General features: G+C 38.9%; 1 protein-coding gene across 1 annotated transcript in view; it reads left to right on the forward strand.

Moving 5' to 3' along the window:
- DKK2 (dickkopf WNT signaling pathway inhibitor 2) overlaps positions 1 to 10,356 on the forward strand; it is a 114,767-nt gene extending 104,411 nt beyond the window's left edge. Inside the window, exons 2-4 of the mRNA XM_008150254.3 lie at positions 2,533 to 2,683; positions 3,836 to 3,991; positions 7,964 to 10,356. Of these exons, the coding sequence (XP_008148476.1) occupies positions 2,533 to 2,683; positions 3,836 to 3,991; positions 7,964 to 8,214 (558 nt within the window). The 3' untranslated portion in view covers positions 8,215 to 10,356. The remainder of the gene's footprint in view (positions 1 to 2,532; positions 2,684 to 3,835; positions 3,992 to 7,963) is intronic.
- The last annotated feature ends 17,569 nt before the right edge of the window (positions 10,357 to 27,925 follow it).

The following is a 27,925-nucleotide window of genomic DNA, read 5'->3' on the forward strand; positions in this document are numbered from 1 at the left end:
TTCGCATCATAGCTACTGGTCAGGCAGTCAAACAGTCAGATGGTCACTTAGACTTTTATATATATAGATCATTTATGCTTGCTTAAAAATATATATATTAATCTGAAATACAAGGGAGGGGGGATGAACTACCAAAAATAAATAAATAAATAAATAAATAAGTCTTTCTGTCAACTGTCAACTGTCAACATGTCTCAAAATATGAGTAAGTTTGATGTGTGGTGTGACATATCAACTCCCAGTCTCTGAAAACAGGCATTTTAAGTCTTCCAATAACTTCCAAGAAGCAAGGAGTATATAACTGTATAATATGTTTTTTGTTTTTTTGTGTTGTTTTTTTTCTAGATAATATTACACTGCTTAAGTAGTCTTCTAAACACATAACCTATTAGGGAAGTAGGAATAGAAGTCCTTTCTGTATAAATTAAAGGTGCAGTAGCCATAGGGCTATTGTGTGTAAGGAGCCTGCTTGTTTGTTTCCTGAGAACATGATGATGTGATTGCAGCTTAGCATCTCTCTGACCACTCAGGACACTGCTGCTGCTGCTCATCTCCTCTCTGGAAGTGCTTCAGCTCCTTGCTCCTCACAGGCAGAGAGTGTGAGCTGTCACTCTTTTCTTTTCTTTTTTTATATTTTTACTAGAGGCCCAGTGGATGAAATTTGTGCACGGGGCGGGGTATGTCCCTCAGCCCAGCCTGCACCCTCTCCAATCTGGGACCACTCAAGGGATGTCCGACTGCTTGTTTAGGCCTGATCCAGGTAGGATTGAGCCTAAACGGGCAGTCGGACATTCCTCTCATAATCCAGGACTGCTGACTCCCAACTGCTCGCCTGCCTGCCTTCCTGATTGCCCCTAACCACTTCTGCCTGCCAGCCTGATCACTCCCTAACCACTCCCCTGCCAGCCTGATTGATGCCTAACTGCTCCCCTGCCAGCCTATTTGCCCCTAACTGCCCTCCCCTACAGGCCTGGTCACCCCTAACTGCCTTCTCCTGTAGGCCTGGTCACCCCTAACTGCCCTCCCCTGCAGGCCATCTTGTGGTGGCCATCTTGTGTCCACATGGGGTCAGTCATCTTTGACCACAAGGGGGCAGCCATCTTGTGTTGGAGTGATGGTCAATTTGCATATTATTCTTTTATTAGATAGGAGGATTAGGTAGGATAGAGGCCTGGTGCACGGGTGGGGGCTGGATGGTTTGCCCTGAAGGGTGTCCTGGATCAGGGTGGGGGTTCACTTGGGGCATGGGGTGGCCTAGATAAAGGGCCTGTGTTGGTTTGCAGGCTGGCCACGCACCCTGGCAACCCAAGCGAAGGCCCTGGTATCTGGGATTTATTTATCTTCTATAATTGAAACTTTGTAGCCTGGAGCGGAGCCAAGCCTCCTGCTCGCTCCGTGGCCACAGCCATTTTTGTTGGGATTTATTTATCTTCTATAATTGAAACTTTGTAGTCTTAAGCGGAGGCCAAGGCAGGCTAGGGCAGGCGGAAAGCTTGGCTTCCTCCATTGCTGGGGAAACCCAAGCCTCCTGCTCTCTCTGTGTACGCAGCCATCTTGGTTGGGTTAATTTGCATACTTGCTCCTGATTGGCTTGTGGGCATGGCTTGTGGTTGTAGCAGAGTGATGGTTAATTTGCATATTACTCTTTTATTAGGTAGGATTGATTTTAGAGAGGAAGGGAGAGGGAGAAAGAGATAGAAACAGCAATGATGAAAGAGAATCATTGATTGGCTGTCTCTTGCACGTCCCCTACTGGGGACTGAGCCTGCAACCAGGGCATGTGCCCTTGACCAGAATCAAACCTAGGACTCTTCAGTCCACAGGCCAACGCTCTATCCACTGAGCCAAACCAGCTAGGGCATGAGCTGTCACTCTTAAAATATGTGCTCCATAATTAGGCAGATGTGTTTTAGGTAATAGCATAGCCCTTTGTTATTTTATTTAATCCTCCACTCATCCTAGTCTAGCAGATGAAAGTGGAGTGGCTAAGCTGACTGTTTCTTTCACACTTAAAATCAGTGGCAATATAAGAATTATAACTGTTTCCAAGCAAAGTTGTGGTTTTAAGATTTATTTTTTTTTTTTTTTAGAGAGAGAAGAGGAGAGAGGGAGAGAGAGAAACATCAATGTGAGAGGGAAACATTGACTGGCTGCCCCTTGCATGCCCTAGACTGGTTATCAAGCCTGCAAACCAGGCACATGCCCTGATGGGAATTGAACCTGTCAACTCTTGGGTGTACCAGATTATACCCAACCAAATGAACCACATTGGCCAGGGTGCAAAGTCTAAATTTTAATCCAAAATTGTGTCAATGAAAATAAATGGTCAACTTTATGTTTTTCACCATCAATAATCAATATGTCTAAGGTTCTCAATTAAGTAAGTGTCTCTATGTAGAATCTATGCTCAGAACAAAATACAATGGTAATATTGTGACTTACTTTTCATCATAATTTGCGACAATAACTTTTCATAAGTGTTAAAAGATATAATCTACTTTGCTTTTGTTGTTTTTTTTCACTTACCGACAGGCCTACCCTTGCAGCAGTGATAAGGAATGTGAAGTTGGGAGATACTGCCATAGTCCCCACCAAGGATCTTCAGCCTGCATGGTGTGCCGAAGGAAAAAGAAGCGTTGCCATAGAGATGGCATGTGTTGTCCTGGTAACCGCTGCAATAATGGTAAAGATAGCGCTCAGTGTTGATGGGCTACATTCTCTTTAGATTCCTGACATGTAAAGAATCTTTCCAAATAGGCAAGAATAAAATCTTAGCGTTCCTAGGCTTTGATCACCTTCTGTATTTAATAATCTATGCTGAGTTGGATTTACTCTGTTGAAGAGTTGTTTGTTAATAGCTAGATGCTCTATTCCACTAAGCACATGAGCAAAGATATCCAACAGAACTAAAGAAAATAACATGCTGTGATTTAGCAATGCAACTGTGAGTCTGTCTCCCAATTTCATACATTTCATATCTTGATTCTTATACTCATTGTCCTCTTTTGAAGGCCTTACCTGGTGGCACACTCAGATGGTGATGAAGTGATTGGTTCCTATGAAAGGAGATACAGGAGTCTATTACCCAGCCATTCCATAAGCATGTCTTCACTCAATCTCAATTAATGTATAGGCACAACTTCAGCAATAATAAAATGAAAAACCATAGACAAACATGTGGTGAAAACACTAAATAATTGCAGAAGGTGATCAGAAACATACACTTAGTCACACAAACAACATAAGCAGGCTCATGTTCCTGTACTTGCTCCTCACCTCTGGGCATGGTCCTACTGGAAATACCTTGGACAGGAAGTAAAGGGAAGAGGACCTCATACCCTAGAGGGGTTTATAGTATAGATTAGGATTGTACTGGTGATTGAACAAAGGGACATGAGTCCCAAAGATGCATGTCTGGACAGACATTTTTAAAGTATGAATAGGTAATATTAATTTAATACTTCACTATATCACTATTCTGAGCCTGCACATGTATTCACAATAACTTAGTAAAATGAATTTCTGTTTTTATTCCTATTTTTGCTCAAGGTCACTAAGTCTTGAAAGAAACAAGATGCCAATCAAGTTTGGACTCAGAGCCAAACTATTGAATACTCAGTTCCAATAAGTTGGTAAATGAACAAATGGATAAATTGATAGATGATAGGTAGGTGGATGGATGGATGGATAGATAGGTAGATAGATAGATAGATAGATAGATAGATAGATAGATAGATAGATAGATGGCTTCATGCCTTACATCAGGAGAATACATGGATAAGAACCACATTGTATAGAATTGAGTAAGTCTAACTGCTTACCTGACCATCTCCAGGTATCTGCATCCCAGTCACTGAGAGCATCTTAACCCCTCATATCCCAGCTCTGGATGGCACTCGGCACAGAGATCGAAACCATGGCCATTACTCAAACCACGATTTGGGGTGGCAGAATCTAGGAAGACCACACACTAAGATGTCACACATAAAAGGTAGGGATAACTGTAGTTCTATGTTTACTTTTATTTATTGTTTTATAAAAAGTACAGAAAATACAGTTAATTAATTCCATTGGTTTTAGAAATATGCAAGGAAGATAGTTTAAAGGCAGGATTTTAACTGGATTTATTAATTCTTAATTTTGAGGATGCTTAGAGCTTTCTTGGAGATCTTAAATTATTAGAAAATGAGTGTTACAAGAATTGCAGAAGCCTGGCCAACTATGTTATTTTCTTAACAACCCTGCCTTTTTACATGGGATTTAGAAGATATTTCCTATGCAAGCATTTGTCACATATCAAAGGATAAAGCATTCTGAAAAATAAATAGGAAAATGTTCGCTTCTATATGATTAAATCCCTATATTTTTGAGTCTTTCTCACCTTTGCAGATTCAGAAATTTTATTTCACTAGACAACCAGCTACCATCTATATATATATAAAGAGCCAGGGTTGTAACATCCACAATGACTGGAGGATCGACCAAACACCAGGCTGCGTGTGCAGCAGGTGAGCAGGTTGAACTGCTGACCTCTTGGAGAGAGAGAGAGAGCGGCAGGGTTGATCAGCAGTGGCAGCAGCTGCTGGCAAGGCCCAGAGAAAAGCAGGGTGATCAGATGTTGCTTCTCTCTCTGGGCTTCACCTGCAGCCAAGCCTCTCTCTACCTCCCAGAGGTCAGCATTTGAGCCTGCTCACCTGCAGCCTGGACCGAACACCAGGCTGAGTGGCAGCAGGCGAGCAGGATGAACTTCTGACCTCTCGGAGAGAGAGAGGTGGGGCTGATCAGCAGCAGCAGTGGCTGCTGGTGAGGCCGGGAGAGAGAAGCAGGGTGATCAGACCCTGCTTCTCTCTCCCGGCCTCACCAGCAGCCAAGCCTCTCTCTCTCTCCCAGAGGTCAGCAGTTCAGCCTGCTGGCCAGCAGCCTGAGGTAGCTGCTGATCAGCCACGCCTCTATGATCAGGCCCGGAGATAGGGCTGGAGATGCTAACTGGCATAAAAACCGACCAATCAGAACCAAATCTGGGTGAAGTGCAAAGGCAGAACCTATGGTGGGGGCTGAGGAGGGGTTTTAAGGGAAACAGTTGTTTGGTGTAAGGTGCAAGAAAGTAATTCAATTTTTTAATGACCGGTTTGGTAGTATAGTGCATATGGCTGGCTATCAGTCCAGATATAGGGATTATGTGTTTTTGTCTGCCAAGAGCATCTCCTCCTGCTGAAAAAGTCTCCCCTCCATTTAAGCAATCCTATTCTGTATAACCTATCTATACTAATAAAAGGGTAATATGCTAATTAGACTGGGTCGACTGGCCATCTTCTAGATGTCGACTTTCTTCTGGACAAAGCCATGGTGATGGGGGCCAAAGCAGAGGCAGTTAGGGGCGATCAGGCCAGCAGGGGAGGGCAGTTGGGGGCAAGATCAGGCTGGCAGGGGAGGGCAGTTGGGGCCATTAGGCAGGCAGGCAGAGAGGTTAGGGGCAATCAGACAGGCAGGGGGCAAGGTAGGGGCAATCAGGCCGGCAGGGGGGCAAGGTAGGGGTGATCATGCCGGCAGGCAGAAGGGTTAGGGGCAATCAGGCAGGCAGGCAGGTGAGTGGTTAGGAGCCAGTCATCCTGGATTGCAAGAGGGATGTTTGACTGCCGGTTTAGGCCCCACCCCACAGGGATTGGGCCTAAATCGGCAGTTGGACATCCCCCGAGGGGTCCCAGATTGGAGAGGGTGCAGGCTGGGCTGAGGAACCCCCCTCCATGCATGAATTTTGTACACCAGGCCTGTAGTACTATTTATAAAATAATTTACCAAGACTAATTGGTTTCTAGTGCAATTATGTATAGCCATAAATCCTCTTAATTGTATAAAAATATTTCAGAAGTCTAATCCCTGATAATTAAGTTTGAATATATGAACCTTATTACCAGTAGTAAAATTTTGAAAGTGTGAAACACATCAATTTTTAAGGAAACTTTTTGCAAGTCTATTCTGTGGAGCACTACTCTTTCAAGATATTCTGTGAATAAAAGTGTCCTGTGTTCAAGAGTTTTTTAATAATATATCTCACCATTTTTGGAACTTTATAATAAACATTGCTCTATTGAAGGCTCTGAGAAGTCCAGCAATGAGGAAAACTGATTAACTTCTTAAAATACTGTATTTCCCCAACTTGCTTGAACACAAAAACTGTTTCCCCACATTCTCATGTTCTGCAGAGAGAGTATTATATAGGATACTGACCTATTAGTCTGACCTGGAATACAATGGTCATGTGGATAGGACTAGAGATTGACAATTCTTCAATTATCCTTTGTCTACACTCCTAAAAGCCTAAATCCTTTACCCATATCCTCTATTACTACTCCACCAAATTCACATGCAGTTGTTAATACATGAGTATTTCTCTTTATTCAAAGATGTCTATGTAATTGTGTACTTTCAAATTTGCTAAGTATTTATATATGTAATTTTATCATGGGTAGAAGGAAGAAATCTTATGCTGATGGCTAGTGAGTTGTGTCCCTATTACACAGTGGGATTTGTTACATTTGGGATGACAGAAAACCCTTTTGACCAGGATTCTCACACTATGGCCTAGGAATCAAATCTGTCCTGCTGCCTGTTTTTGTAAATAACCTTTTATTGTATCACAGACTTACTCATTCATTTAGGCATTATCAATGGCTGTTTTTGTAAGACAGCAGCAGAATTGAGGAGTTGTGATACATATGATCTAAAAAACCAACATTATTTCCAATCTGTATGTAACAGAAAAGTTTGCTGATCCCTTATTTATACAGGTTACACATCAACCCAACTGTGATGTTTGGAGGCTCTTTGCTGACTTAATCATTTTTTTCTGTATTAAATAAACAGATTTGTGCTTCCACATATTGTGTGTGTGTGTGTGTTTAGAGAGAGAGGAGGAGGGAGAGAGAGAGAAACATCGATGTGTGAGAGTCAAACATAGATCAGCTGCTTCCTCCACACCCCCTACCAGGGATTGAGCCTGCAACCCAGGCATCTGCCTTGACTAGGAATAAAACCGGCAACCTTTTGGTGCATAGCGCGATGCCCAGCCAACTGAGCTATAACAGCCAGAGCTCCACATGATTTTGATGATGACTTCTTGGTTGACCCTGGGGCTTTCTGCCCTTTCTCTGTATCACAACTCTTTCTAGACTGTATTTCCTAGGCTCCCTGTCAGTGGCTCTGGCCATATGGGTTTTGCTATGGTGGGACACTGAGTGGAAGAGGAAAGAAAAAGCCAACATGTTCTGTCTGCCTCCAGTAGTGCTTCTGGCAGAGCTGTATCTCCTTGGGGTTTCAGTCCCACCAGCTGGGCCTGGTGAGTTCTCATCCCACCTAGTGATCCCAGCCCTCTGTTCTGCCATCCTTTGCTCCTCTGGATTCTCCAGCCTGAATGTGGTAGTGGTTTTCTGCTGTGCTGCTTTAGCATCCTCTGGTACTTCTTAGCCCTGCCACTACCCATGTGACCAGTTCTCTGCATTAAATTCCTTGTAGTTTGAAGAATCAGTTTCCATTTTCCTGGCTAGACTCTGATACATGATCTTAGGCGTTCCTGAGAATTTCAGCCCCCTCCTTCAATCAGAGTTTGTTTACATCTCTCAAGAAAGGTATAAAATTAATTCATTTGAAAGCAATTCTTTTTATTTTCTTGTTTTTACTCAACTAGTAAAAAGAGAAAGAATAATGATCAGGGAACTATCTAGAAGTGGAGTATGACAAAATAAAGAGAGGATAAAGTACAGTCTAGCTTTTTGTTAAATTTGATATTCAGACAGCAAACATGAAAATAAACAATAACGGATTGGTCAGATTAGAGGAAGAGCCCATTGCTGTTAATCCAGGACATCATGGAAGATAGCATAAGTAAAATACTTTATGTGCTCTGATTGCAAAGCAGAATTTTTCTGAAGTGCTGAGGTGATATATTTTGGTCATCATCCTGCAGGGCACGAAGGAGACCCCTGCCTGCGATCATCAGACTGCATGGAAGGTTTTTGCTGTGCTCGTCACTTCTGGACCAAAATCTGCAAGCCAGTGCTCCATCAGGGGGAAGTCTGTACCAAACAGCGCAAGAAGGGCTCTCACGGGCTGGAAATTTTCCAGCGGTGTGACTGCGCAAAGGGCCTGTCTTGTAAAGTATGGAAAGATGCTACCTACTCCTCCAAAGCCAGACTCCACGTCTGTCAGAAAATATGATCACTTCAGAGAACATGCATCATGAGCAGACTGAATCTGTGCATTTAAGTGCATCATAGCACAGAGGATTTGGATCTCAGAAGAATGGCTAATGTAAGGCATGTGATAAGAATATGAATCACAGACCGAGAGAAAGAAAAAGAGAACTAAGTCTATTGGAAAGGGTGACAAATGTAGTACAACTAGTGTGTTTCCATTATGCAGCTTGTTTATGTAAATAATGTACACACTTGTGAAAATGCAATTACTGGAAAAAGAAAGTACAGTGAAAATTACTGACCATGTGACTTTTCAGGAGTTTAGGCGGTGCTGGAGGATCGGTTTCCTCCAGATAGGAGATTGTCTATAAAATAACCTAAAAGCCATATTTCTACTCCAAGTTATAGTTTAATAAAACACTCCCAGTGTATCTTTGTATACATAGAATGTAAAACATGAAAAACATTGTTAAATAGGAAATGAACAGAGTTAATTTGTAACACAGATCACCTTTTAATTTGGAACACTGCTTTTACTGTTCCATCAAAGGCCTTGGTAGACACACACAAAAAAAAGCAGTTGATATTTTCCAAATAATTTCAAAATAATTGCAGGTCTTCCATCAAGGCCTTTATAAAAGGAAAAAAAAAACACCACACAACTTGTTTTTCCTCAAACTGCTTATTTGTGTTTTCCAATATTTACTTTCACCTATACTTAATAAGAACCAGCATAACAAGACAAAAGTAGTCCATTCAGATTCTCAAGGGATATTGTTTCATCTTTCTAGATTTTATGTGATTCCTACCATGAATACATGTTATTTTCCAACCTAACCCCAGTAGTCGTGTAAAGCACAGAGAAGAATTTTCAAAGATTACAAATCTTTATAAGATAGCCAGACTATATGGGAAACCAGGCTAATAGAGAGATCAGTACTTTTTAAGGCGTTGGCATTCCCCATGTGTTGATAGCATTAGACTGGTAAGCACACTTATTCCTTACATACTCTGCAGTACGGCGGGGTACAGCTGAGAGTGCAGACTGGAGCTGTGTCTCTCCTGCACTGGAGCCAGTAAGGAAATGGGGGAAACTGCCCAGTATCCAGGTTTGGGCAATGCATAGACATGCCTGAAGCACAACATGACTTTTCATCTTTGAATCCAAGGCTGCACAACTTAAATGGAGTTTTCTATGGGATCTGCGATCTCAAAATACTCACCATACAGATGAGAACAGTGTGAGTTCACAACTTGACCTCAAAGTATATATTTTATATATTTGAGGTCCTAAAATAATATGAGGAGTTCTCACAAAATAAACTCTCAAGACAGGGAGTACATAGTAAGGTTCCATTGCCCTCAATAAGCTCCTAACTGGCTGGTAGCAACATCTGACTTTTTTGCATCAACCTTCCCCTACAACTTCTTTTCTCCCAAAGATACAGTTTCTGTTTTCTGCATCCATTGAGATAAAAAAAAATATATAAATGGAATAACTTGTAGAATCTACATATTGCTAACCTATAAAAACCACAGGTTCTTCATTCTTTGAAACCATTTTTTTTTTTTACTTTACTCACTTCCAAACATTATGTCTAAAGCATAAGGTAAAAATGTATAGTTGTTACTTTTGACCTTTTCTTTTATAAACTTAAAGTCACTCCTTAATTATTTTTTTTCACTTAACCCTCTTTAGTCTCAAATTCAAGTTCTCCCAGTAGAAATTGAACATGAGCCTCCATGTCTATTAAAAATTTCAGCTTCTCACACATGTTTACTAGAATAATTAAGATTTACGTTTCCTCCATATGTCTGCGAAAACAAAAATTTTCAACTAACCTATTCAATAACCAAAGTCTGTACAAACAGGATTCTACATGCTTGGCAACATAAAAATTGAGCATTTCAGTCAAATGTTTCCTATGTAACAATTACATTTACAATCTGGTTTCTGCATTATTTCCCTTCTGTACATCCCTTCAAAAATTATTATTTGAAGTAATTTATTTACAGGAAATGTTAATGAGATGTATGTTCTTATAGAGATTTTTCTTACAGAAAGCTTTGTAGCAGAATATATTTGCAGCAATTGACTTTGTAATTTAGGGGGAATGTATAAATAAGATAAAATATATTAAATTTTTCTCCTTCAAAAATTGAATTTAAATTTCTTTGTGTTTTTCTTATGGGAAAAGTTTTCATAGAATCATAGATTTTCAAAGTTCAACTGGACTGGGTCTGATTTTTCAGTCTGAGTAGAAATCCTTTGGGCAGCATCACCATAAGATGGTTGAGACAGTTCGCTGTTATTGAAGGTAGCTTATTTCATGGCATTACAGCTGTAATTGTTAGAGAGTTATTTTTTTTCATAAAGTATTCCAGCTTATGTTTTCCACCCATTTATTCTTATTTTGCTTTTTGGAACATCTTAGAACAAGGACTCCCTACAAACTTCTTCAAAACTCTTGAAGCCACCTAGTATCTACCTAATAAAAGAGTAACATGCTAATTGACCGTACCTTCACAATGCCCACCAGCCAATCAGGAGTGAGTATGCAAATTAATCCAACAAAGATGGTGGGTTAATTTGCACATGCAGGCGCCAAGCACGGGGCGGGACGCAGGCATTCCGCACCACCCCAGCTGCTCCGGGCCTCTGGGCAGTGTGGGAAGGCAGAAAGGCGGCTCTGGGCTGGAGTGGAAAGGCTGCTCTGGCCAGAGCGAAGGCAGCGATGGCAGCCAGGAGAATGAAGGCCCATTCTTGCACGAATCTTCATTTGTGCATTGGGCCACTAGTATTTCTTATAATCATCTCTCCAGGTTAAATTTTTTCCAAGTAGAAATGTTGACATGCTTAGGATATTGGCTCATTCTCCTGTGGTACAAAGAAGATACAAAATATATTTGTCCCTGTATGGCTACACTGAGTTACCTGGCCCTGAGTGAACTCCAACCTACTTCCTGGGAAGGTCTTTCCTCTGCTTCCTGAACACAGAGATGTCAGGAGTGTTTGACAAACAGTACTCACCAAAAATGAGACCAGGAGTAGTTGTAAGAGCCCACGTTATATTGGAGATGGTAATGGGCTGAAAATGTGGGAAAATAAACATTCTGTGACATAGTGGAACAGATTAAGTATAGCCATGGCAGCTTGAGGAAGCTGAAACAGTCCCAGAGCTACAGGTCAGAGTTGAAGATACCTCAAGCACTGCTGAAGTAATTCCCACATTACTAATTAGTCACTTAAGTGTATTTATAAATAGTTAATCTGTTTCCTCAAATTCAGAATACTTATATTTCCCAGATGCAGTGTATTTTATACTATAACAATCATATATGTGTATTTTTTTTTCTTTTCCACTGAGCTCAGTGAGATGATCTGAGAAGTGACAAATTGTTCTAATTTCTTTTTTAACCAAGAAATGAAATGTCTATTATAGCTTTCAGATTTGAGGGAATAATCACACCTTTCTCTGTCCCCAAATTAAGGCCATTTGAGAAAAAGGTTAAGACAGAAAGGCAGATGATGACAGATTACCTTGATACAATTAATATTGGAGAATGTGGGGTGTAACTGTGGGCAGAAGGACACCAAAAGGAGACAGGTTCTGTGCCAATCCTCAAGCAAGACCAGACAGCATAAGTTCTACCTGTGGGAGGTGTCCCTATAAAATTTACAACATGGTTATGCAGAGCAGAATGACACACTTTCTTCTGGCAGTTAGTGCCAAAGAAGAAGGGTGGGGAAGGCATGGAACTCTGTATTTCTCATTCAAGAATTTCATTTGAAATTCTACAAAATGGATAATTTATACCACATGAGAATAAGGAGTGAGAGATGGAGAAAGACAAAGATATACTCTACATTAAGCTAACATTAAGAATTAAAAATGACCCCCCAATATCATTCCCAGATCTATATATTTTAACCCATTATACATAACCACTTATCTATGGTGAAAATATGGGTTTTAACCCAATCTGATCAATTATCTCCTAAGGCAGTACCTAAGAAGGTCATTCCCTCAATGCCAATCACTTTTTCTATATGGATCCTCTCAGGATCAATGGTAGAGAATTATTTTATCTCTCCAAAATTGCAAGCTGGATGCAAATACTTCATTAATTCAATTGACTCAAAGATCACACTAAATGCAGAACTGGAAAATAACTCCTCTTTCTTTTTACCATCCCAAATTGTGATTACCATATTCTCTAACAGGCTATCAGAGGTTCTACAGTGAGATTAAATGACACATTGGGTATCTGATAATAAAATGTATAAACACACTTCAATCATAAAACTGCAACAATACAGAGATGCCCCAATTTTGAATATCAATTCTCTTTAAAATTTCTAGAAGAAATTAAAGTACAAAATTTAAATTTTAACTTGCATATTAAAGATAAATAAGTTGAAATAAAAAAAATTAAAGTCTATATTGTTATCTTTCTCTTTAGAATGTGTCCAAAAAATGAAATTCAAAATTCTCAAGTTAATGGCTAGAGTTTTCTGCTTTTATTCCGTATTCTGCTCTGTTTTCACCAGAGGAATTCTTGATATCTGGGAGAAGTCAAACTCCTTCAGCAACTATGGCCTGGACAGTGTCTCACTGGAATGACAGACTTTGTTTTTTTAAAATGTCCAATGAATTTTTAGCATACACAATAATAAGCCAAAGATTTTACCACATTTAGAAAACATGCCAATCTCTAGCTCTTAGAGTAGGTATCTTAGAAAATGTGCTAGGACATGGTGTTGTCAAAAACCATAGCAGAGATGCCTGACATCTGAGTGAAAGAAGATAGATGGAGAAAAAAAATCTTTGTTTTGGCAATGCTAAAAATTTCAAACAATCCCAATAAGCCGGCTGAAAACCATGACCTATGCACTTAAATTTACTTGAGAAAAATGTTACACCAAGACTTAAGCTATGGCACTAAATTTTACCAAATAGTGGGGTGGGAGGAGAATCCACCTGTGTGTTCTATCTACTTTTAGAGAATATGTAGTGTTTGAGGCATTGATGCCTTCATGTAAAACTGGTCAAGTTTAGCAATTCACCATGGTATTAGACTTATTGGGGCTTCTTTCTTATGTACCTAATATAGTCAAAGCAACACCCGTGCTTAACTGAGAACAGGTATGGTTGGTGATATGACCTCCACAATATCTTGCAAGCTAATTTTTTTAGGGGTGTGCCACAGTGGCTGCTTCTACTGCTTCATGCTGTAGAATTACTTACTCCCTCATCCCTGCTTTTGTTCTAGAAGCACATAGGCGGATTTCTGAAATAAAATTACTACTGATACTTACAAAAACTATTTTTAAGAAAGGGGCACAGAAGACACTTCCAACTTTTCTTCACTCAACACACACTCACTGAGAGCACCTTCTATGTGCTAGGCAGCTTTGTAGGCACAGTGAGTAAAAGCAGAGGACCATACCAATAAAGTTTACTTTCTCACTGTTTTTACATTCTAGTTACTTTTCAGAGCAATAGCTAGGAGGCATAAAATAACTAGATAATTGATAAATACTATAAGAGACATAGAGGAGCACTTTAGAAACAGAGAGAGATGAGTAGTGCTATTTTTAATACATTGGTCAGGGAATATCTCTTAGAGGAGAAAAACATAAGCAGGAACTTGAGTGAATGAGGGTTTGGCAATACAAGGTCTAGAGAAACAGTGGCATAGGAAGAAGAAGAGCAAGGCAAGTATTTGACAATCTGAAGAAGTAGAAGTGGGGAGTGAAGTGGGATGGGAAAGAGGGAGAGGTATGAGATGAGATCATAGAAGACATTGGGTCAGATTGTGTAGACCGTTATTGACCATCATGAGTACTTCTATTATGAAAAGGATTTTAAACTGGCAAGAGCTTGTGAGCATGGGAGGAACATGAGCTAATATGTTTTCAAAGGATCACGCAGGCTGTTGTGTGGAGAAGAGACTCTAGTGTATCCAAGGCAAGAACTACTGGTGGCTTAGATTAGCGAGGTAAAATGCAAGTCATGAGAAATTATTGAATTTGAGATCTATTGGAGATAGAGACAACTGGATTTGCTGCTGGACTGGATGAGGTTTGGAGAATAAGTAGAATCTCTCTAGCCTAACATGAGGATCAGGAACAAAGAAAGAGAAATGGTTGATTTTAAAAAAAGTTAAAAAAATATTTACTGTACAGTGGCTTTGTATTTAATATCTAAAGAAAGAATTGGCTTCAGCAGAACCTCGACAATTCTTTAGAAATTTGCCCTTTGTAAATTTCTCATCATCCAGCTTGAGGACTCAAGAAAAAACATCTATGAAAAGGGTTTGCATCAACCAAAAGAGAGAACTTGTTCAATGTACTAAGAAAAGCAGTTGCAGACAAGTGGATGAATATGGCAGTGGCAGGAATATATAGAAAAGGAAATAAATAGGGTCTAGGACACAGAGATAGAGCAGAGATTCAAGTGAGGGTGTAAGAAAGAGATGCATCAAGTGGAATGCTGGAAATTCTAAAAGGTGTTAATAAGATGCTTCAATTTAATACAGATGTCAAGAAAAACTCATGGGAGGAGAATAGTTGACTCACAGCGGTAGGTTTAGAAAATAATTTTACCAAAGGGTGTAGCTCAGGCAACACTCCCATTGACAATAGGCCAATGAATTGCATTAAAGGGCAGTTTGTCAAGGCAAGTCTTTCAGTCTGAAGTAATTGCATAGTACAGTATTTGGAATTCTAAAGAAATAACAATATGCAAGTAATTGAAGTCATTTCATGAGAAATACACTTGCCACCATACCTCTAACACATACGTCATGAATATCACGGTGCGCAACCTTTTAAAATTTCCTAGGGGTCCACATTTCTTATAGATGCCATGGACTTGTTTTATTTGCTCCACACCTTCCCCCTTCACTGCACCTGCTACCCCAGTCATCATTCTGTTTTTAATGGCCAGTCAGCCTCCAGGGCCTACTAACAGATGGAGAACATCAGATCAGCTAGTGCATGTAAAATATTCTAAGTCCAACTTAAGCTTTTCAAGGAGACTTTGAAATTGAGATCATTTAATTTTCCATTTTTTTTCCTACCTGGCCTATCGCTCTTTACAGCTGTGTTCTTGTCTGTTCCAATAACCATTTATTCTGTGCCCAGTTGTATGACTTAAAGCTTATTTAGATAACATTAAGACTGAGTGTTGCCTATAGAAATGTTAATGTAACATTTAAGCTATTTAACACATGTCCATGTCTTATAAATTTCCAAGATCCAAATATAGTGATGCTACCTTTTACAATGCCTGAGAGGAATATACAGCAAAACTATTTCACATGTTTCAAGGGATCTTGAATTCTCTATGGGGAGTACTCTCCCCTGTACACTTTGGGCTTCGGTTTGGGGCTGTTAAAAATCAATGTCAGCTGTGGAGAAATGTGGGATGCTATGCAAAACTTTCCTTACAATAAAAAAGGTAAAAACAACTTTAAAACAGTTAGGATTTTGCTTTTCTTTAATGAGTATAATTTTGCTCAAAACAAAGTGTTAAGGTTACTGAAGAGAATAACTATCTGTTATTGAACAGGGAAAAACACTTTAGGAAAATCTACTCAGTGTCAAGAGTGGGGTAGGCTGAAGAGATTGACATCTGGAAGAAAGGGACAGGCAGAGGCAATTCAAGAAAATGCTCAGGGAGAAGGTAATATGTGAACTTTCCTTGGAAAAAATGTGTTTTTTTTTGTTTTTTTTTTTTTTTGGTAATCTTGAAATAACTCAAAGGGAGTACTTAAAAGAAAGGATTGATTGGGTGTAAACTAGCTGTTAGAAGTGGGGCTTCACAGAAAAACCAATGATTTAGGGACTGACCAAACAGAATATTGTGCTAGTCCAACATTTTCTGAATCTTCAAGTTATCTTACTGAGAATCCAGATCTTATCTCATGATTAACTGGCAAAGATTGTTCATAAGGACTCTCTCACAGGATGTAGACATGAGAGTAATCAACCAAAGGACTTGTATGCATGCATATAAGTGTAACCAATGGACACAGACACAAAGGGGGGTGAGGGCATGAATGGGAGTGGGATGGGGGGAGGAGGCAATGGGGCATAAGGATACATATGTAATACCTTAATCAATAAAGAAAAAAATAGTCATTACTATTTCTACAGCACATTTACTTGGCTTCAGAATGCCATCAAGTGTGTTACTGCACTTTATTCCTTACAATATGCTCGAAACTCTTGTCTCTTTGAATGGACCAGGGGCTGGCTAAGTGGTGTCTCTATGTCTCTCAAGTCATTGGTCACACAACCCCTCTACAGCCAAAAGGGGTGGAGCCAGGATTGGAGACTCTGACTCTCTGAGGCCAGAGTTTGCCCTCTTCTCCTTTAAGGTATGTGGCTGCCATTGGAAAGAACCACCCCTTTAGGATTATGGGAGAGTCTGCAATAGCAGAGCTCATTAGTATCAGAGCTGAGGCTAAAGGCTATCTTTCATAACCATATCTTTACTCCAAGATTTGCTGAGTATTTCCTAAAGCAGTTTCCTAATTTCCCCTGAAATTACAATAGTTAGTGCTGGAATTAGGGCTAACAATATATCATTCCCGCCCTGCTGATTTCTTTTCAGGGGACAATCTTGCCCACTGAGTAGACAATATTAACAAGAACAGCTTTGGGGTATTTAACATTTTACAGTTTATAAAGCTTACAAATAAGCACTATATCATCTGTTATGGGGACAATTGAAATGTAATGTAAAAGTTCAAAATTTTACAAGAATGAAAAGCAGGCAAAAAGCAGGATTTAGGGAGTATATGGCTGGAATTAGTTTTGCTATGACTAACATACTAAAATAGCAATTGAATTTCCATCCCACCCCATCTCACATTCTGCTGTGATGACATAGCTCAGAGCAGAAAATTAATCATCATTTCTTTGAAAATTATTGTTATTTTTTAGAGTCAGTTTAAGATTCCATTGAACTTGTACTCTGTTCAATGTCCCTTACCAAAATATCAGTGTCCATTTAGATGATACACAGAGTTATTAAACATGATGGAAATGTGTAAATCTTTCTTTGACTACATACATTTAAAAACATGTCCAATCATTCTGTCAGGAAAATGGAAATGCAGACTGAACAAAATGATTTGCCAATGTCACTGGATTGGGGGCCAGAAGAAGTAGAGGTAATTTGCCAAAACTATGAGGAATATACTAGCGCTTTACGTGTGTAAGTTAATCAAAGTATTACTATATTTCTTGTTTATTTGTCCTCTGTGGTCTAAAGAGTTTATCAGTTTCTAAAAGAATAGTAACTTATTATATTATAAACAGTGCTCCTCTGATGGCATCTGTCCACCCATCAATCCATCCACTCATCCATCCATCCATCTATCCATCTATTATGTGGCTCCTTATAGAAGAAAAGGCTGATTGTGAGTTCAAACTTTGTTTTCTTACAAACCCTGGGTTTGGTGAGTAATTTCCATCAGATTACGAAAGGCACTCTTGAAAAGCATTTCTATCCTTGAAGAAAAACCACAACTTAAAGAATCGGAGCCAGGTAAGAAAAGGCTTTGTGAAATCATATGGTTCTTGTTGTTTTCAGTCTTATTTCATTTAGCATGATGCTCTCAAGATCCATCCATGTTGTTGCAGATGACAATATTTCACCTTTTTACGGCTGAGGAGTATTCCATTGTATATACGTGCCACATCTTTATCTAATCATCATTAAAGGACTTAGGTTGTTTCCATGTCTTGGATCCTGTGAATAATGCTGCAATGAACATAGGGAGAAGGATAAAGATGGTAAATGGAGTCAAATATACAGTGATGGAAGGAGACTAGACTTTGGGTTCTGAGCACACCATGGAATATACAGATAATGTATTACAAAATTGTACACATAAAACTTATGTAATGTTATTAACCAATGTCACCCCAATAAATTTAATTAAAAATTTTAATAAATACAAAAGACTATCATGGAGGGAAATATTTTGTATAATGTACATAAATTATTGATTTTAAAAAAAAGCCACAATATTTAGTGTATAATTGGTTTTCACTAAAATGCCCTAACTTGGAAAGATCTTTATTTATTGAATTAATATAGTAACTATTAATTTGTAATATATTTGAAATAATTTTAAAAAATGTATTTGACTTGCCTGAATGGTCTTCCTTTGCCCTCCTGTACCCAGGAGATTGATATCAATTGCTTTAGTAGGCTTTCAAAGTCTTGAGCTCCTTGCTGGGTTTGGCCAAAGAAAGATACCTGAGGAAGATCAGACAAGGAGACTAAAGTGCTTAGAGAGTATGTCCTCTTGGCTCTTGTTCTGACGTGGCATAGTCTAGTAAGGGCTATATTATTCAACAAAGGCCCATCCCAGAGTTCATCAATATCCCATGCTGATTTTTCCTAACATTGCCTACACCCTTATAAATGTCAATCTTCCTCAACCTTTCCTCAATGTCCTGTCTCTGTCTACCATCTGTTTCCTGCCAGGACCCTGACTGATACCTGACCTAGGTATAAATGTTAATGTGCTTTTCCTTGTCACTCTTCTTCCTCACAATCAAATGTGACTTAATGAAGATGGTAAATTATCACAACCAGGGCTTCCTCTGGCTTCCAAGCATGTTTAGTGGTGTTGACAGAGTGCTAGCTTGTATACTGATTTTAGGAAAATTTGTATTATTTGCTAACATTTAGAAAATCGAAAATTCTTACATAAAAATCTGGGTTTCTAGATTCTCCTGAAGAAAATAACAATAGCAACAACAACAACAAACAAAACATCCTGAACTATTGGAAGTTGCTGGATCTTCCTTTCTGACTATCCATTGGCTAGAGCCAAGAGAGTTGGGGTTTTCTACTCTTTTAGGTTCCCACCATGCCCTGAGGTCTCTGAGTATCAGTTGCCCTCCCTCCCCCGCCCCCCCACTTAAATTAAGATCGGGTGTTGTTGTTGTTTTTTCTTATTGTACATTTATGAAGAAATGAAATGTCACACAAATAACCCAGTCTCCCATTATCTTCAGAATAACCTATAAATGCAACAACCTGGCCTTGACCTCTGCTTACCTTCTTGACCTCATCTCCTATTTCCCTTCCCCCCTGTCACTCCAATTCAGCCAAATTTATTTTCTCTCTGTTCTTCAAACTTACCAAGGTTGTTCCCATCAAAGTCAGCTTTTCTTCAGTCTGTCTGCCTAGTCCAGTTTCCATATGCATATCCTTGCCTGAGCTTCACAGGGCTTGTTTCCTTAATTCATAGAGGTCCACCAAGACTGTCACTTCAAACAAATCTCTCCAGAATCAGCAGGACTCCATTTTAAGATCTAGCATGTATGCAGGCAACTCTAGTGTCTTGTTTTTTTCTTCTGGAGCCTCTACCTATTTTTCTTTTTATCTCCAGCACCATTACCTCTCAGCCTCCTCTACCATAAATTGTAAATCCATAAACTGTAGCAGCAAGTGAACTAATACCACATGATCTCTGCACGATCCAGACTGTGAATGCGGCTTCAGCCCTGGGATTAGGGGGTGGAAGAGTCATTGTGCAGTATTAAAACCAGATGGTGTTAGTTTAATTAGAGTAATGGGGGTTCTTAATCAGAGAAAGTGCACTAACAATGCCAGGGTATAGCATCATGACCATGAAAAAAAATCAGCGAAGAATTGTAAAGCCATTACTTTAGAATATCCTTGAAATTTTTCTGTAGAACTATGTTTCCATTAACATGTACTTGTAAGCCTTTCCCCAAATTTCTTCCATAATCCTTTTTTTTTTAATCCTTACAATGAAGAGGCAAAAGCATAAGTGTCATAAAAGGCATGTAAACACAGAGTTTTAGTGCTTCAGTTTAGAGATGTGAGTACGTATGTGTGTGTACCTTTTGCATTCATAAGGTGTGTTTTCCTCAGAAATAAATAAAATGAAAGACAAATCCTCCCTTTGGGACCATTAACCCAGAAGATTTCTATGAGAAAAGTGAAATTTAATTTGGGAGGGATGAATGGAAAAGTCTGGTCCCATAAGTAGTGCAATATACTTAGCTCCATTCCAGTCATTTTAATAACTCACACCCACTCTTTATCCTTTTCACTTGCTTGTGTTTTAGCACTTCTCTGTGGATCTCTAGAGACCTGAGCATTCTTTCCATGTTTCTGACACTTGTGCTTATATGGATGGGGGCTGATCCTCTCTCCTCCATTAAATTTTAAATTTACAGTGCACCAAGAACTTTATAACTCCCCACTCCACTTACTAGCCCACAGCTGAAGTCTTACCTCCTTCATGAACTCTCCCCTAGACCCTTCTGAGCCCTGGAGATCCTTTTTTTTTTCTCTCTCCAAATTTATATTGTATTTTTCATTGCATCACATCCCACAGCTCTTGGCTATAATAATATTTAGCAAGCACTTGTTATATAACACACACTCCTCTCTGTATTTTATATGCATTATTAAATCTAATTCTCACAATAACCCTATGCATCAGGTACTATCCTTAGGCCAATTCAATAGACTACATTAAAATGTTGGCCCAAGCCATACAGCCAGTAACTAATGAAACATTCTTTTTAATCATTCTGCTTGGTCATGTTAGACTCTCTCCCACATACGTAATGTCTATTTATTTATGAATTATGTCCTATACCATAAGTTAGTTGAGTCTCAGCCGAATGTCATACTGTACTGAATGTAACAGTCCCTATCATGCCGAGGTCTGTATTATGGGAGGAATTCACACATTGTAGTGAATTCAGAAACTTTAGTTTGAACTGAACAGTCTCTACAGTTCTACATCAGCTCACCCAGCTGCATGTAGTCAAGTTTTTATAATCAATGAGACTTTAGACTTTCTATTTTTGAGATCATCAGAAGATTCTAAGAAAGTGGGTTTATGCTATGTAACTGAGGTTATTATTTTTATGATCTAAGGGAGAAGAGCCGAGACTGCAAAACCTCCCCTACACCAACCTGACCAGAAATAATATTTCTTCCTGATGTAGAATGAATTACAGTATAACTATACTTCCCCTTAATTTATGCTGTGGGAAGAAACAGATGACAAGAAAGAGAGAAGAAAAAAGAACTACTATTTATTAAACTTCTCTTTATTTTATTACCTAAATTTACCTTAAAACTGCATTTTAAAGCAACTTCATCAATTATAAGGGACTAGGACATCTGGGTCACTTTTTGTGTCCTTGTGCAGGAGTTCTTAGAGCCCCATGGTATCAACAAACAAACTTCAGGATGTTCAAGAGCATTACGAAATTCTTTGAAAAATTCTATGCATCTGCTGTTATGTTTAGTTAAGAGGGTGCACAGTTTTTATCAAGTCCTCAAAGGAGCTTTGACCAAAAACCTCAAAATAAAACAACAATACTATCTACTGCTCTCCTGGGGGGGGGTAGGGGGGTGGGAGTGGCTGGGGAGAGGTCAATAGGGGAAAAGGAAGACTTATGTAATATTTTAAACAATAAAGAATTTAAATAAAAAAATAATGAAAATATCAACTGCTTTCCTGATGATTATAATACATCATAAATAACCTAAAAGTTGTTCATTTGCCCACAGTCAAATACAATGATAAATATGAAACTTCCATGAAAGAAAATTTTCAGGTTTTAATACAAGGAAAGAGAAAGCGAACAAAGTTGTTCCTATTTTAGAACAACTGTTACCAGGGCACTTTAACAGCCTTAAAAATGATTGAGGACCCCTCAAAGTACTGTTGTTTATGGGGGCTATATCTATTGATAGTTATAGTATTAGGCATTGAAATAAAAAGTTTTAAAATTCTAGCATACAGGGTGGGACAAAAGCAGGTTTAGAGTGGTTAGTACAGGAAACACAGTTCATTCTTGAGTTATTATTTATTAATTATGGCATTATTTTACAATCAACCCCTGTAAGCCTATTTTGTCCACCCTGTATGCAGGTACGCATTCGGCAGCCTTCAGAGGGACAGCACCGCCTCAGTGACGGCCTCGCAGCCTCTGGGAAATCCCACCGTGAGATCATGAGAGATTGAAAAGGCAAACAATATGTTTGTTTCATTATGAAATTAATTTCCACTTTGCAATCCCTTGAAAGCTCTAAGGGACCCTCAGGAATATTCAAGACGGCATTTTGAGAACTACTGCTTTAGAGAAACTAAAACCTTGTCATTGGCTCTGTTTTCCCGTTTCATTTTGGCTTTTGTAAACACGAGATCCCAATGTGGGACTCATCTCTCAGAAACAGAGTGAACGTCATGTACGAGTAAGTGTTAATGCTACCCCCACTCTGATCCCCTTATTTTCTCTCTGCCTTACTTTTATCCTAATTTATTTCACCTTACTACACTGTGTACATATTCACAAATATGTCTTTTTCGGGCAATATTTATTTAAAGAAACAAACATACCCACAAAAACACTAAATCATAAAATGACGACATGAGGACAATGGTTTTTTAAAGTAATTGTTTCTGAAATTACTAAGTGCAATGTCATGATACTGTAAGAAAATCTGTAACTTTCAGCAAGTTGACACTGTTTAATAGAGTAGTTTTAAAGTTAGAAGAAGTGTTGGTGTTGTCCTCAAATTTCATTCTTCTTCAGAGAAGAAAAGTGAAGTCATGTTTTTTGCTTCGGTTTTCTCAACTTATTACATATAGATTTAAAAAACAAAAAAACTTGAATATAGAAATTACCTTGATAGAAATACAAGGTATTTTATCATACTTTTATTACCTGTGATGAACATTTCATACTTTTCTTACACAAATGAGCTGTTTATGTGCACTCAGTGTGTATAGCTAATGTTAAACGTGGCTGAAAAGGGAAGGTCCTGAGTGGGAGCCGGTGCAACAGAAGCAGCCAGTGTCTGGGTCTGTGTAGTGTTCATCATTGACAGCAAAATACCACATCTTCTATATGCAACCGGTGACTCTCCCTGCCTGCCAGTAGCCCATTGTTAAAGATAAATGTTTGAAAACAGAAGATGTCTCCCATGAAACCATAAATCTGTGTTTGTGGTATTGTCTAATCTCTGTTGTGGAAATGGATCTGACATCACCATATGAAAATTATGACTTTTGTCAACCCAAACCAGGATGCAGATAACGATACAGAAAATTTTCATCTTTTGATTCAGGCAAATGTCACAAGAGTGGATAATTCTGTTACCCATGTTGAGAGAGTTTACTATCCTTTAATTAGAATTATCTTCCAGAAGATGTCATGGTTTATGTGCTCACTGAAGAAACTGAACTGAGAGCCCTTACTTCCTCTATAGCTAATCCTGGGCTGGAAAATGCAAATGTCATCACTGTAACATTATAAGTCATGGAAACAACCCAGAAACGGGGATTTTCATCCAAGGGTTCAAATCAAGTCCATATTTCCAGGTCCCCAATCACTTCCCTGTGTTCTTTCATCAAACGTTTCCAGTGTACATTACACCTTGCTGGAAATATCTTTTAAATTCCACTTGTCAGAGTGACATGATACAAAAGTTGTGTTTTATGGTAGGAAAACAACCTGCCACCTACTTAACTGTGCACCCCTCCTTCAATCTCTGACAATATCCTCCAAGAAAATATTGCTTTAGTTATCCTCTCTCTCTCTCTCCCTTTCTCTTTCTCTGTCTCTCTCTCTCAACATATGAGCATATGTTGGAAGCAATGACATCATGCGCTAACCTTCCTCTCAGAGAGCATGCAACACCTTTCAGGCAAGATGCTCAGAGCTAACATTAAACATGCATCCTACCTCTTCCCTGCACATGGGTAACCATCTCCATATGATTGGAGAAGGTCACTCCATGAACTGATGGTGCCGCTGGGAATAGAAGCCAGAAGTCCTGGCTCCCTGTGAAGTGTTGCAACTAGAAAGCACTCATCCTGTCTCTTTGGGGAATGAAGTACACTCTGAGCAGGATGAAGGCCTGGCTAAGAGGAGGATGGGTCAGGGCTGCCTCAGCCCTGAGCCTGAACCCTTCTAGATATTTTCACAGTGGTTCTTACGTGGGTGTGACTTTGCTGAGTAACTATTTCTAATATCACAAAGATGATTCAGCTCCATGTTTGATAGCATTATGGAGGCAGTTTTCTCATTTCAGAAAAAGAGTATCAAAGGCTAAAGGAGAAGTGCCACTCTTGTCTGGAAAGACTCCAACAAATTCCTTGACTTACAAAATAACTCAAAGTAAGCAAGTGAACAACAACAACAAAAAAAAACATCATTCTGAACCTCTATAAGCACCAAGTTAAAATATATATTCACTTCTTTTTGGAAATTAACAAATTCTTGTTGCTCTGAATTGAATTAGTTATTTTAGGCAAATTACTTTGGTACTGTTAAAAATTGAAAATTTTGAACAAATTCAGAATTTAGCATCTGAAAGCTTCAGAGCAACAATTCCCCTTACCTCTCCCTTCCCCGCCCCATACACATACTGCCCCTACGTCTTCAATCCACCATCACTGGGGAGGAAATATCCTGTTAAAAGCACAACATAATTTGTTTTTATCTGTATTTGAAGCTCAAAACAGGTTCTCAATAAGTATTTGTTCACTATAATAATGAAAATTCTTATCAAAACCCATGCCTGTGGATAATGGCCATTTCCCATACCCATTTTATGGGGGAAAATTCATTTAGAAAGAGAAGGGGGGTGGTTATGAATACTAAAATCTTATTTGACAACATCTGCTGCAAAACCTCATGCAGACAAAGATGCCATACGTTGAATTAAACTTGATCTTACTTTCTGGTCCTGCATAATTATTTTTCATTGTCATTATTCTAATTAGACAAGGCAAGGAGGCTACTATGTCCATTTAAGTTTTATTTATTTTTTTTAGAAAGGCAATACCCAAAGAGTCAGAAATATTTCTTTATATTCATGCAACCTAAGAGTCAGATTTTAAGTGACTTCTTATTCTTATTTGTAAACTTTTTATATAAACTAACTCCACTTAAATAAGGTTTAAAATTTTTCAATTAAATAATTATAACTATATAGAGATAAGGGGACATTAGTTAGCCAGTAGCCTGGAATCCAGAGTATGGTGACATAAAAACTTGTCTAAAGAAGTGATAAACACAGGTTAATTATCAGGACAATGGGAAGTGGTCAGAGGGAGAGGGGGGGGAAAATCAAAGTAATTTTTAAGTTAGTAACCTTTCACCTGCCTCACATCGGTTGGAATCCAATATTGACCAGAGGGACTGGAATTCATTCTGATGATGTGATGGTAAAAGTTGTGAGTTCAATGAGTCTGGTGGTCTTGGCTCTGTTCCCAGAGAACTCAAGTTCCCAGCAAATAACTAAAGGACCTCAACTTTGGTCCAACTGGCAGTCTTTGTTCTGTCAAAAAAGACTCGGGGTGGAAATGGACCATGGGGACACATTTTCTCCTCTTTACTGACAGGCTTCATCTCTGAATGAGTGGAAGGAACTCTGGTGGTCACCTCTGGTAAAGTAGTGGTCAACACCCTCTTTTTAGTCTGACCTGTGACTGCAGTGGACTCAGGGTTTGAAGGAGTCCTTCTCAGAGCCTAATGCTATCTTTGGGGAACAAAAGGGACCATAAAATTTATCACTTGAAAAGATATAATGATTTCATGTGTAGCCTTCCTATCGGAGTCCCCAAGGAGACGTGATGAATAATCTGGGAAATGTTATTCAACAAAACCATTCCCTGGGGGATGAGGAAGAGTGAGCAGAGGTCGTCTTTATTAGAAGTTTTGCACCCGAGGGCTTCCAGACAGAGTGAAAGAACATGCACAACCCCACTGAAAACACTTTTAAAAAATCTTTAGAATCCATTAGTGCATTAATACACAGGGGTTAACTCTGATTGCCTGATATAGAAATCCCAGCTGCTAATCTTTAAACACTAACACTCCCCATTATAAAGTGTTTATTTTGTGCTGGTTTTCTCTTTCTTTTAATTCATGGTGTCCATCTACTTTTAATTCATGGTATTCACCTAATAGAGTCCTTACATGGTCCCTATGGCTTCTAAAATTACTAAGGGAAGAAACTCTTCCCAAAGTTAAGTGGCTGAGGTAAATGATTCTTGTTTATGGAAAAAGCTCCAAAGGTATATGAAAAAAATATGCAGACTAGCTTATGGTGAAGTATTTCTAGTTTCTATAATTGTACTATTCTATACATTGGGTTATCTACAAGAAAATGATGCAAAGTTTAGAAGTTCCTTGGAGTTCAATCCTAGTGTAAAAAAATGCAGCCAATCAGAAAACAAATTACAAAATTAATTATGTAATACAGAGAACTCCTAAACAATATTCACACACACAAAAAAATAACAATTTAAGCAAGATGATGCAAGATAAAAATTTAGTCATGTCTTTCAACTTTTATTTGGCTTCTTTATAAAATATAACACTGTTTTTTATGCCCTTTGTCTTGAAACATTCTGTTCTCTGGACTCTCATAATACAAGTCTATTCAGGCTTCTACTGTTGTATATTTCTGCCTGGAAAATTGGACGTTTTTTTAGGGACCTAGATCCTCTTTCCTTCATATTCAATAGACTCTCCAGCAATATCCTGTCTTATTTTGTAGCGTTAGATTTCGTCCTCTCGCACTCCTCATTTGGTCAGGGCTCATTCAGAAGCCGGTAAGAGAAATTAAAATGGAATCAAATGAATTTCAAAATAGGGTTTTTATTAACTTACAAATCTGAAAAATCGAGGCACAGTTATTATAAAGGTGCTCAATGTATTCATTCATTTAACATTTTTAATTGAAATTTACTATAAACCAAGCTTAATTTAAGGATTAGGGATAGAAGGGTGAATTAAATAGACAACAATCTCTAAAGCCATGAAGTTTAAATAAGAAAGAAAGAAATAATTTTAAAAGCACACACATTAAATGCATTGTACGTTCGATGCTGGTAAGAGATAGGGAGGAAAGATAAGGCATGCAATAGGGAGCCTGGGGTAGAGTGGAGCTGCTATTTCAGTTAGTCAGGGAAAACCTCAGTGAGAAGGTAACATTTGAGTCAAGATCTGAAGGAGCTGGAGGAGTAAGCCAGGTGGATAGCTAGAGAAAGAGCATGCTGGGCAGAAGAAACAGCAAGTGCACATAGCTGAGGGTCTGTGCAAACTCTGAGGAGTGCAGGGAAAATCCAGAAAAGTGAGTGAGGAGATAGTCATAGAGGGAAGCAGAGAGGCAGGCCATGACAAGCCCTTTTTAAGGACCCTAGCTCTATACTGTGATTGGAATCTGAACCACTGCTGTATATTGAGGAGAATGTTATGATCTAATTTATGTTTTGATGAGATTATTCTAGTGGTGAGAATAAGGCAAGTTAAGTTGGAGTCAGGAAAAACCGTTGATATATCACCTGAAATTCAGGGGTTAAAAACGGTAAGCATTACTTCTCACTCATGCATCTTTAGGTAGTGTGGATGTTATCTTTGGCCTCCATTGTGTCCATGCATCTGTGGTTGGCTGCAGAGTAGCTCTGTTGCTCTCTGCCCTCCCACATTTTGAAAGACTGGCTGAATGTAGGCTGGCCTCAGATATTCTCAGCTGGGATGTCTGGCATCTCCTCTTCATGTTGTCTCATCCTCCAGCAGGCTGGCCTGGGTTTGTTCATGTGGTGGTGGCAGGGTTTCAAGAGACAGAGCAGGAGCACGCAAAGCCTTTGTAACCTGACCACAGAACTGGCATGGTTACCTTGCCACATTT

The sequence above is a fragment of the Eptesicus fuscus genome, chromosome 2, assembly GCF_027574615.1.
Source record: "Eptesicus fuscus isolate TK198812 chromosome 2, DD_ASM_mEF_20220401, whole genome shotgun sequence".
Classification (NCBI taxonomy): Eukaryota; Metazoa; Chordata; class Mammalia; order Chiroptera; family Vespertilionidae; genus Eptesicus; species Eptesicus fuscus.